Source organism: Terrapene carolina, unplaced genomic scaffold (genome assembly GCF_002925995.2).
Source record: "Terrapene carolina triunguis isolate 2854851 unplaced genomic scaffold, T_m_triunguis-2.0 Scaffold85, whole genome shotgun sequence".
NCBI lineage: Eukaryota > Metazoa > Chordata > Testudines > Emydidae > Terrapene > Terrapene triunguis.
Window position 1 is genome coordinate 9,626,502 of NW_020664436.1, and position 12,135 is coordinate 9,638,636.

General features: G+C 46.6%; 1 protein-coding gene across 1 annotated transcript; it reads right to left on the reverse strand.

The window, feature by feature from the left end:
• Positions 1 to 609: 609 nt before the first annotated feature.
• NANP (N-acetylneuraminic acid phosphatase) lies at positions 610 to 5,285 on the reverse strand. Its single transcript, XM_024194793.3, has 2 exons — positions 5,190 to 5,285; positions 610 to 4,122 (listed from the first exon to the last, which is right to left on the reverse strand). Exons 1-2 carry the CDS (start codon positions 5,277 to 5,279, stop codon positions 3,397 to 3,399), a joined length of 816 nt encoding a protein of 271 aa, XP_024050561.1. The 5' UTR covers positions 5,280 to 5,285; the 3' UTR covers positions 610 to 3,396.
• Positions 5,286 to 12,135: the final 6,850 nt, after the last annotated feature.

Here is a 12,135-nt window from a genome sequence, read left to right on the forward strand (position 1 = left end):
AATCAGTAATGGTCCAATGATTAGAATAGTTGATCACCTACAACTTTATCTGAAACCAATGGAAAACACATCTATTCAGCACTTGTGAAAAATCAGACCCAAGGATTTAGAAGCCTAACTTTGCTGTTTTTGAAAAATAGGCCCCGTTTAAAAAAAATCAAACCAAACAAAAAATACCTTATTGGTACCATTTCTGTCTACAAAGAGCCAAGGAAAATATGCTTTAAAAACAGGAGATTTTATTTGACAAGTACATCATTTATTTTAAATTAACAATTAAAAACCCAAAGCATGTCATTTATCAGTGTTAAACAAGTGTTCCAGATCAGCATTTCACAAAAAAAATCAAAAGAATTTCAGAGTTCAAACTATTTCAGAATATGCCTCCCATAAGGAACATTATCTCCCAAAGTAAACGTTTTTAGTAAAAGTGCAGGGGGAATTTTAGTATATTTTGACAGTATATTTTAAACAAAGGAACCTTTTTATTTTGTTTTTTAATTGCCTGGTTATATTAATAAAGACTTGGCAAAACCAGAACTCCGCTGAATACAGACTGTTACACTGTCCTGTTTTGCTGTTTTTCTCATAAAAGTGATCCAGCTGTTGTTTTTTTTTCTTTCAATTTCACTAGGCATTTTGGAAGAGATCAATCTCAAGAAAACCAGCCTGCCAGTTTAAGACATGCAGATAACCTAGCTATGATGACATACTCTGAAAGCACCTTAGATAGGAAAAAAGAACATGTTCTACATTCTTCTTGTTTTATAGCAGCATAGTAATAATTAATAGTAGCCAAAGTGCACACTGGTAGCTACATGTATCCTGGTACAGTACTCCGCAATGAAGGAAAAATATTTGTGTGACCCCTATGTAGCGGAGTATGCAGTTACTGTGCTTTCTTCTTGTTTTATTGATCATTTTAAAACACTGTCCATGTGCAAAGCAGAAATAACAATGTTCCTCTCTAAAGCAGAGTGAGACCTTCCAAACAATAAATAGGCCAGTAGGCGCAGCAGCCTGAGGCAGAATGGTGGTGCATTATTGGCAAGAAAAAGAATTAGACAGATCCTCAATTTGTATAAATAGTTACAGTTTCATTGAAGTCAAATTTACAGCAATTGAGGATCTGACCTTATGGCTCCATGGACATCTGCAGTCCAGAGCCTCATCCCATAATTATGGATTGTTTTTTATTATACTAGCACTCAGAGGCCCTTATCAGACTGGGCTTCCATTCTGCTGGGTGCTGTACAAACAATAGATTTTTAGTGTAACACATCTTGGAAGGCTGTGGTAACGTTTTTTTTTTTTTTTTTTTAAACAGTCTTCATTTACAGAACCAAGCCAACAGTCTAAAGTATTTGAATACTTGGTGACACCATCTAACCTTTTGTATACATTTTATTGCTCTACAAAGACCTCATTTAATGCTTAGCCTTCCTTCTTAATTTTTCCCCATAATTATGTTAGACTTAGGTGGTGCCTGCTTTTCTTCAACTGATTGTTCTGTATGGCTCTGGAAGTTTGCTCCTTGAGGTCCCCCCTTAGCGCTTGTCTAAATGAAGAAGTTGAACTTTTCTTAAAATTGATTTTTAAAAGTGCAAAATCCTTCATGGACACTTATTTCAGTTTAGGGATGACATTTTGATTTAGCTTAACTCTGTTGCCAATCAATTTAAGTTAAACCAAAAAAGCCTCATTTAAACCAAAAGAAGTCTATGCAGGGCACTGCACTAGTTTAAAATAGGTTTAAATTCACACCTTAGCTGCATTAGTTGAACCTTTCTCATGTAGACGTGTCCTTCCACACCTTCTGGTAGGTTTCCTTGCTTTATGGTGTTCTATGACTCTCCAACTCTGAAATGTTTTTATCCTAACTCACAAACATATCCAAAATACAACTATCAATTGTGATGAACATTTTTTTAAAACATGAAATTTGTGATCCATCACATAATAACAGACAGGCATGGGTGTTAAAATGTGCAATACTTCCAATAAGTGTATTAATCCCAATTTCTAAAAATATGAAAATTAAAATTTGATGTTCCCAAATGTTCATATTTTTGAAGTGTGAGAAAAGTTACATTCTTGAAAAAAAGAGGTGTTTTATAAGGAGGGAAATTAACTGACTGTCACAAAAGGAAATGAAGTACAGCAAAATTAAATAAATTTGTGGAGGAAGAGTAGTGTTATAATATGGCATAAACAGGGTAATCTAAATCCAGCGTCAATAGTATACACTGCAAAGCTATTTATCCAGTATTACATCCTATACCTGAATTCAAGTTCCTGGAAAAGTTATGCAAACCACTTATTTTTTACTACTATACAATTTTTGGAAATACAGATGAAGTACATGTAGAAGCTAGAACTTGGAAAGGTTCTACAGCAATGGAAGTAGTAGCCAAAAAGGCTGCAATCCTGTTACTGGCTCCAAGTGGGTAGACCCCTGCACCTTCCTGAGCCAACTGCACGACCAAAGTTTGATCAAAATTCACTAATAAAAACCAAACAGAACAACTGCATGAGCTTTAAGAATATTAGACAAAACTGAGCAAAGACCATTGCAAATGTCCAAAAAAAAAAAATCAATCAGTTAACTCACAATATAGTGCAACGTAAATCATAATCTGCATTACAAATACTGTTTTAGTGCAGATACATGTATGTGATTAAAACAAAAAACTCTATCCATGAAGTCCTGCTGATAAATGGTCCCCTATACATACGCAAGCTTTCAGGTGTACATATATATTTTTCTGACAGGGATTTGGGTCTTATCATTTAAGAACAGTCACTGCAAAATTTGAGAAAAGTCACTAGCTTCCAAAATTACAAAGTCAATAAGTTTGCCCAAAAAGCAAAGTCAAAAATTTTAGAATGGGCTGCTTTATGTACTAGATCCAATCACTTTTTCAAATGGGGAAATTCATTTTAATCCTCATTGAGAAATCTATGGATTACATTGGGAAGAATCTAGAATTCTACCATATTCTCTTCCATCTTCTATTGTTTTATACACCACAAACAATCTTTTATTACTGAAATTCCTGCTAAATTTATAAGCCAGCAAACCAAAATGAAAATCAAAACATGGAGTTTTTCCTTTTTCGTTGTAAAACCAAAAGACTGATGAGCAGGGTTGTCTCTGACCTATGCTAAAAAAGTCTCTCAGTAATTTCCAGATGTAGAGCATAAATTTAAGACAATTGCACTTATGCTTCATTTCTTTTCAAAAAATTTCCATCAATAACAAGATTCACTTCAATACTTTTCTTCTATTGAACTCCACTCATAAATAACTCACCCATCCACTGTTTGAGTAAACATGTTTACGTGTGTAAGATTTTAGGGCCAAACTTTCAACAAAAACATTAGCAGGCTAAGGACTTAGCATTTCTTAGATTCTATATTGGCACTGTCATGTACGTCATTAATACTAACCATTTTGTCAGTTTCTAAGTTAGCATTCATTTTGTGGTCCATATTCTGTAAGAGTGCTGGAAGATCAAGAACAGAAGAAATTATATAATGAGGTACTGGGGAAGTGTTTACTGGCATTGTCATTGTTTTATTTATCCAGACAGTTGCTTTCAAACCTGCATTCAGGCCTCCTTGAATATCTGTGTCTAGTGAGTCACCAACCATCACACAGTCCCAAGGCTGTACCCCAAGCAGATCACAACAATGATGAAATATAGATGGTGCTGGTTTCTCTTCTTTCTGTTCTCCACCTACAACAATGGCATCAAAGTATGGTTGACAGGCACACGCTTCAATCTTCTCCCTCTGAGTGAGTTTGTCTCCATTAGTTAATAAAAGCAAGCGGACCATTTTTCGAAGTTCTGTAAGCATGCTTCTTGTCTCCTCTGTTAGGGTTAGATGCTGGAGGCGTGTAGTTTTCCATAGGAAATAACATTCTGCCGCCATATTTCGATTAGCCTCACCACCCTTTGTTTCTTGTATTGCTTCTTCCCAATGTGAGATCCTTAAATCAGTAATGCACACCTTAGCTGGATCATGACACTCTTTGAGGAGTTTTTCTTGGACCTTATTACAAATCATGTGAGCTTCTCCTTCATCACACTGATGTTTTGATTGCAAGACATTTATTACCTTTAACAAATGTAAAGGGAAAGGAAGGTTACAATAAGGCATTAAACACTAAGGGCCAGATTCTGCCACCCTGGCTTATATGAAGTATTACTTTCTTCCACAGCAGTCCCACTGAAATAAATCGGGATACTCCTTGAGTAATGTATTATTCAACATTAGTAAGGATGGCAGAATGTGGCCCATAGTTTAAAGTGACTTAACACTGAATTCTTTTAAAAACTAACCCATAAGCATAGCTCCACTGCATCAACAAGAGCCCTCAGAAGGCACTATGCTTTGGCTTCCCTCTAACACCAGAGGGTAGATGGGAGGGAGCAAAAGAGAGTAAATGACTTCACCCCTGAGTGTAGCATACACATAATATGCCCATGTAAGGTAGGGGTGGGCAAACTTTTTGGCCAAAGGGCCACATCTGGGTATGGAAATTGTATTGTGGGCCATGAATGCTCATGGAATTGGGGGTTGGGGTGCAGGAGGGGGTGCAGGCTCCAGCTGGGGGTGCAGGCTCTGGAGTGGGGCCAGAAATGAGTTCAGGGTGCAGGAGTGGGCTCTGGGCTGGGACAGGTAGTTGGGGTGCACATGGGGGGATGACGGCTCTGGCTGCGGGTGCGGGCTCTGGGGTGCAGGAGGGTGGGACTGAGGGGTTTGGAGAGGAATCAGGGCTGGGGCAAGGGATTGTGGCACAGGAGGGGGTCAAGGGTGCAGGCTCTGGGCCGCGCTTACCTCAAACAACCCCCAGAAGCAGCGGCATGTCCCCCCTCTGGCTCCTACGTGGAGGTGCAGCCAGAGGTCTGCAGGTGCTGTCCCTGCAGCTCGCATTAGCCCTGTTTGTGGCCAATGGGAGCTGCAGGGGCAGCACTTGGGGCAGGGGCAGCGTGTGGAGCCCCCTGGCTGCCGGGGGATTGGGCGGGGAGGGGAGGGGGAGAGGGGCTGCCGTGCCCGGGGGATTGGGCGGGGGGGGGCTGTCGTGACCATGCGCGGGGTGTAGGGAACAGGTGCCGGGACGGGGCAGCCCCTCCCGGAGTTGGTGGTGTCACCCTTGCGCGCCGAGCCAGCCCGGCCGGTACCTCCTCTATGGCCCGCCGGCCCGCGGCGGCCGTGTCAACCAGCGTGTTGTCCAAGTCGAAGAACACGGCCTTGACCCCCTGCAGCCCCATCGCAGCCTCGCTCCCGCGCTGCTGCTGCGCTCGGCCCGGCCGCGCGCTCATCTACATCTCGCGAGAGTTGCTGGTGTCTCAGGGTCTTCCCAGCAGGGCGGCCGGGAGAACGGGAGCGGGGCGATCAAAACCGCGCGAGAACTCGTACTCTCGGGTGGCGTGTGCTCAGTCAGATTATGTGGTTGCGCGCGCAGCGGGTCCTAGTGGGTGCCGGTGGTGGGTTTCCTGCAAACAACTTTCTCGCCATACACACGAGCTGGCGCCGCCGCCCCGATAACGGGTGGAGCGGTGATAAGGTGCTAGTCTGCCGTTAGGGAAAGAGCATCGCCATGGCAGCCTCCACGCCCTGCCCTGGAAACAACCATGGGAGCCCCCGCCACGCACATCCCCTGCCCTAGACACAGCTGTGGCAGCCCGCCCCCCGCCCTGGGCACAGCCATGGTCGCCCCCATCGCTCCTGCTCTGGGCACAGCCATGGCAGCCTCTCCGCCCCCCACTCCCTGCCCTGGGCACAGCCAAGCGTCTGACAGCCCTGCCCCAGCTCATCCATCCCCTACTGTGCCCATTGAGCACAGTAATGCCAACATTTGCCACATTTCCTCTGACCTCTTACTGAGCACAGCCACGACCATCTTGCTCCATACCCAGTCCAGAGCACAGCAGTGCCACCATGTGACAGCCATGGCAGACCTTGTGGTCATGAAATGGGCCCCTCATTACTGCTGGGTTCCACAGTTTCCCAGTCATGTGAGGTGATGCCCAGTAAGATGGAGAAGCTTGGCCTCAGGAATCTTTTATGTTCTCAAGGGGAAAAGCACAAAAGAGCTGAATTCAAGTAGCAGAGCCTCTTTTAGGTGGGTACAAAAGTAGCTACTTTTTCAGGAGAGACGGGTCTGTATGTATCTTTGTTTTACTTTTTGGAGGTCCAAAGATCCAGGAATTTCTGGAACAATGGGAATTGGACAAGGAGTGGCTACTGGGTAAGTTATTGCATACCAGTGAGGCTCGGAGCATAACTGAGAGGGGAATTCTGCACCTTAACAACACATTTCCCATAATTTGCACTACACTGGTGGATAGCTGCAGATGAAGACTGAGAAGGTGTGCTTAAGAGTTATTGCTGCTTGTATGTTCCTCAATGTGGCCTGCCTTTGGAACGTCTAAGCCCAAGTCAGCTGGCCCGTGCCAGCTGACTTGGGCTTGCGGGGCTTAGGCTGTTTCACTTGTGTGTGTAGATATCTGGGCTTAGGCTGGAACCAGGGCTATAGGACCCAGTGAGGTGGGAGGGTCCCAGAGCTTGGGCTCCAGCACAAACCGCAGAAGTCTACACAGCAGAGTAGAAACAGCCCCACCGCAGCCTGAACCATAGGCACCGACTCTGAGTGCTCCAGGGCTGGAGCACCCACAGAGACAAAATGGTGGGTGCTAAGCACCCACCGGCAGCCCCCCCATCAGCTCCTCCCCAAACCCCCAGCGCCTCCCACCCACCGGCGGGCCCTGCTGATCAGCACCTCCCCCTCCCTTCCTGCACCTCCCGCCCACCGCAATCAGATCTGTTTTGTGACATGCAGGAGGGAGGGGGGAGGAGCAAGGATGCGGCATGCTCAGGGGAGGGGGCGAGGCTAGGTGGGAAGAGGTGGAGCAGGGGCAGGAAGAGGTGGGGTCTGGGTGGGACCTTGTGGGGAGGGGTGGTGTGCAGGCAAGACCTGGGGCAGAACTGGGGATCGAGCACCCCTCGGCACTTCGAAAAGTCGGCGCCTGTGGCCTGAGCCCCATAAGTCTGAGTCAGCCAGCTGTGGGTTTTTCTTTGCTGTAGACATACCCTAATTGAATGAGGAGCTCATGCTGGAGGATGCCAATGACTTCATGGCTATTGCTGAGGGCGGTGTTAATGAACACACTGTAGTTTTAAACAGGCAAGGACATGAGTTCCAGGCTTGCATTGTGGAGACTATTCTTTTTGACTGCATTTAGTCTTTTGAATGAGTGTCTTGACAAACCTGGAGGGACATTAGCTCACTGAACCCAAACCACTATCATTTCTTGGTCCTGGGAGGAAATAGAAGAGAGAAGAGAAACGTTATGCCACGTACCAAACAATATAATGCAAATAAAACAGTTCTGCCATCCTTACTAATGTTGAATAATACATCCGAGACAAAAAGAGAGGATATAATGAAATCCACATCCTTACCCCCTCAAGCATCACAAGCCAAAAGCGATGGAGTTCATTGAAATAAAGGTTGGTCGTCCAATCCCAGAGTCAGTCCAGCAGGAGCGTAGGTAGGTAACAATATTAGTGTCATCACCATGCAGTTTAGTTTTTCTGATGATGGGCCTAGAACCCTAGATCAACAATCATGATTGCTGATCTGCCCTCTGCTGGTGCAATATTTAATTTGATTGAGATCTTTACTTGATTGATTGTGGCTTTTTCCTTATGGCTCAATTTCTGTATGTGCTGGGGCTGTGAAGATATCAAATATTTGAGCATGTTTTGTGCTGTGTGCATGCTGTATTTAAATACTTTAAACTTTCTTATATCACTATGTAAGATGTAATTATAGTATCCTCATTGAATTGAAATATGCTGCATAAACTTTTGTGTTGTATCACATAATTTTGTTGGGACAAAATACACAACTACTAGAATGTAGACATCCACGTAAATCCAGAGATCTTTCTGTCTAGCTCTGGATTTTTCACACTGTCTACACATCCAGAGGAAGAAGGAAGCCAGAGAGCCTTTGAGAAGAGGAAAGAAAGGGTAGTAGAGTGAGAGCCCAGGTGATTGGTTGGGAAGCAGTAGGTGAAGTAGTGGGGGAGGAAGGATGAGCTGTGAGAAACCCACCAAAGAGGAAGTGATGGAGGGGCAGGGGGGAGGCACACCATCTGCAGAGCGAGGAGAAAGAAGAGGGAGGGAGAAGAGAGTGAAAGGGGAGGGTAGGTGGTGGGCAAGAACCTACAATAGTATATAGAGAGGTGGGGATTGTCTGTGGGATGGGGGAGCAGAGAATGACACTGGTAAGGTTTTATTTTGAAAGTGCTTGTTCTATTTTAATAGGTGTGATCTCTGGGCATTGATAGCCAGTTTCAGATCTTTGTTCTGAGGGTCATGTAGGGAATTTATCAGTCATTCTGAAAAGCTGATTGCTGTTGCAGAGAGCTGGGAAGAAGAGAGACAAAGTTTGCATTTCGCATTCATGTTAAAATTGTAAATAGACTACTAATTTACAAGACCCTAATTACCTAAAAATAAAGTTTGAAAGTCAGTAATCTGGAGCAGGGGTTCTCAACCTTTTTCTTGCTGAGGCCCCCCTCAACATGCTATAAAAACGCCAGGGCCCAGTGCGGAGGGGGGGTGGAAGGGGAAAGGGGGACACTCGGGGCTCCAGGCCGGCGGGGGGACTCTTGGGCACAGGCATAATTTTACTTCTGGTTGGGGGGGGACTTCAGCGCTGGGGCTCAGGGCACCGGGGTTCAGCTGCAGGGCTCCATGGCCCCCTGAAAGGGCTCACGGACCCCTGGTTGAGACCTACTGATCTAGAGTATATTGCAGCTTAAAAAATCCTGAGCTGCAGAAAGTCTGGAAATTCTCAGTTAAGTTACCAACTCTAAATTCATCTTTGCCTTTGTTATCTTTACTTATTCTCCACTTACTAATGGGCAAACCCCCACTACTTGCTATAAAAAGGATAGACAAACAACCCAAAGCACTTCTCTTGCATCCCCTGCGCACCTCATTCTTTGCACCTGAGACAACAAAAGGAAACCGCTTTTGGACTCAGGGAAAGGAGTCTTGACCTGACAGTTTGGTCAGTAATTTGCTGAAGCATGTGGTGAGAAAGTTTGTTTTGCAACTAAAATAGTGTCGTAAGTAGATATTAGTACATGTTTTAATTTTTATTTTTCTTGTAACCATTTCTGACTTTTATGCCTCATTACTTGAACTCACTTAAAATCTCTCTCTTTGTAGTTAATAAACTTGTTTTACTGTTGAATCTTATGCAGTGTGTTTAAGTTGAAATGTCTGGGTAGCTATTTAAGGTAATACGTTGGCATGTTATACCATTAAAGGTATAATGGACTTAATATATTTGTACTGTCCAGGAAAGGGCTGGGCAGTACAGGACGTACATTTCTGGGGAAGATACAGGACTGGTGGTGTGTTGGGGTCTCCCTGCAATATAATCAAAACCAGTGCTTAATTTGTAATGAAAGAGGTGCCGGGGCTCAAGCTCGAGGTGGCAGGATGGTGAGACTCAAGCGTCACGCAAGCAGCCATGCAGTGCTCCACGGACATTCCTCTGGCAGCTGAGTGACGGGCGAGTGCAGGTGGAAGGTTGTGCTGCTGCTTGAATCTCTTGCGCACACAAAATAACTGATGCGGTAAGCCCAGAGGTGCTGGGGCTATGAACTGCCAAGCCCAGAGGTGCTGCGACTCAGCCCCAGCACAAATTAAGCACTGACCAATACTGGTGAGAGCCCGGTGTAGCTAACAGGCTGCAGTTACATGCAGACACTCAAGGTGTGGCGTGCATGCTGGGAGACTGTTTGTGAGTGGCCCAGGTAGGAGCTGCTACGGCAAGGCATCGTAAGGCACCCAAGGTTGCAGGGCAGGGATGACACAACCCTCACTAGTCTGGATTCTGCCATGGTATGTCACAACTGGACATAGTAAAATTGATTTCTGACCTATATCTTAAGTGTGGAGTCTCTGAAGAATACTGGTGAATGGGCTTGATTGGATTCCCTTGTTGAGTCCCTTGTGGACAGTAACAGATTTTATGTGGAGGGTTAATATTAGATACTGGAGTATCCAGCCTTTACAGTGAGGGCTGTTTTGTTGGTTTTACTTAAAACCCTAACTTGGGCCTTGGCTACACTTGCGAGTTACAGCGCTGTAAAGGCTCCCCCAGCGCTGTAACTCACTCCCCGTCCACACTGGCAAGGCATTTGCAGCGCTGTATCTCCGTGGTTGCAGCACTGCATGTACTCCACCCCTCTGAGAGGAATAGCACGTATTGCGCTGCCGCTGCAGCGCTGCGGCGCCAGTGTGGCCGCCCAATGCGCTGTGAATGGCCTCCAGAATTATTCAGCAGTATCCCACAATGCCTATTCTAGCCACTCTGGTCATCAGTTCAAACTCTACTGCCCTGCCCTCAGGTAACCAACCATGTGACCCACCCTTTACATTCCCCGGGAATTTTAAAAATCCCTTCCTGTTTGCTCAGCCCGGCGTGGTGTGGAGTGCTATCAGCGAATCTTTCCAGGTGACCGTGCCTCCACGCGCCAAGCGAGCCCCAGCATGGAGCAATGGCGAGTTGCTGGACCTCATCAGTGTTTGGGGGGAGGAAGCTGTACAGTCCCAGCTACGCTCCAGCCGTAGGAATTACGATACCTTCGGGAAGGTATCAAAGGACATGATGGAAAGGGGCCATGACCTGGATGCCCTGCAGTGCAGGATTAAAGTGAAGGAGCTGCGGAGTGCCTACCGCAAAGCCCGTGACGCAAACGGTCGCTCGGGTGCTCTCCCCGCGACCTGCCGATTCTACAAAGAGCTGGATGCAATACTTTGGGTTAACCCTGCCTCCACTCCGAGCACCACCATGGACACTTCAGAGCCGGTGGGGGGGGGAGAGGAGGAGGAGGAGGAAAACGGGAGTGATGGTGGTGGGCCAGATGGAGACACCCCGGAATCCCTGGAGCCATGCAGCCAGGAGCTCTTCTCGAGCCAGGAGGAAGGTAGCCAGTCGCAGCGGCCGGTACTTGGTGGAGGACAAACAGAAGAGCAGGTTCCCAGTAAGCAGTTTTTTTTTTCAGGAAGGAATTTTTTCGGTGCGGGCTCTTTGGGAGAGGAGGGTTAGGCATGCATGCCTAGATGCGGAATAGTGCATTGATGTGGTTTATCACATCGCGGTAATCGGCCTCGGTAATCTCCTCGAATGTCTCATCCAGAACGTGTGCAATGCGCTTGCGCAGGTTTATCGGGAGAGCCACCGTGGTCCTTGTCCCAGCCAGGCTAACGTGTCCATGCCACTGTGCTGCGAGGGGCGGGGGGACCATTGCTGCACACAGGCAAGCTGCATATGGGCCAGGGCAGAAGCCGCATTGCAGTAGAAGACCCTCCCTTGCTTCCCAGGTCACCCTCAGCAGCGAGATATCGTCCAGGACGAACTCCTGTGGAAAATGTTGGGACAGTGTTCAGTGTAGGTGCCCCCTGTAGCTGTTGCCTCTCCCCAAGGCTCTCCCCAGAAACCCAGAGGACAGTGCAGCCCTGAAACAATCAGTCCCCCTTACTCACCATTTTGAGGCTCCCGTGGGATATGTGTGCTCTGTTTCGGACGGGAAAATTAGGCTATTGTGTAGACCCTGTGTGTTTTCTACTCCTTAAGTGCGGGGGGAATCATTACTCTGTCTGGTATAAACAATGCTGCCTCTGTTAAATGTTGCATTTTGCCTATACAGCTGCATCAACCTTGAGACCTCAGCCGTCCCTCTTATCGCCTGCTCAGAGACTGCAAAGACTCAGGAAGAGACCACGAAAAAGCAAAGAAGACATACTGCAAGAAGTGATGCGGCAATCTATTAAAGAGAAGGAGAAAGCACAGAACTGGAGGGAGAGAGAAAGCAGGATCCGCCAGGAAAACGCAGCGCACCGGCGGCAAAGCAACGCGCACCAGCAGCAAAGCACTGATAGGCTCATAAGCATCCTGGAGCGCCAAGCAGATGCTATCCAGGAGCTGGTAGCCATGCAGAAAGAGGAGCAGTACCGCAAACGCAAACGCCACCCCCCCCCACAGCCCTTTTCCCAAAACTCTTTCCGTTGTGCCCCACTGTCACCTCCAACCCACTT

Excerpts from the sequence above, each read along its gene's own strand:
- NANP (XM_024194793.3), bottom strand. The coding sequence starts at position 5,279 with ATGGGGCTGCAGGGGGTCAAGGCCGTGTTCTTCGACTTGGACAACACG. Across the intron at positions 4,123-5,189 it reads GCCGGCGGGCCATAGAGGAG|GTAATAAATGTCTTGCAATC; the intron begins GTACCGGCCGGG and ends CATTTGTTAAAG.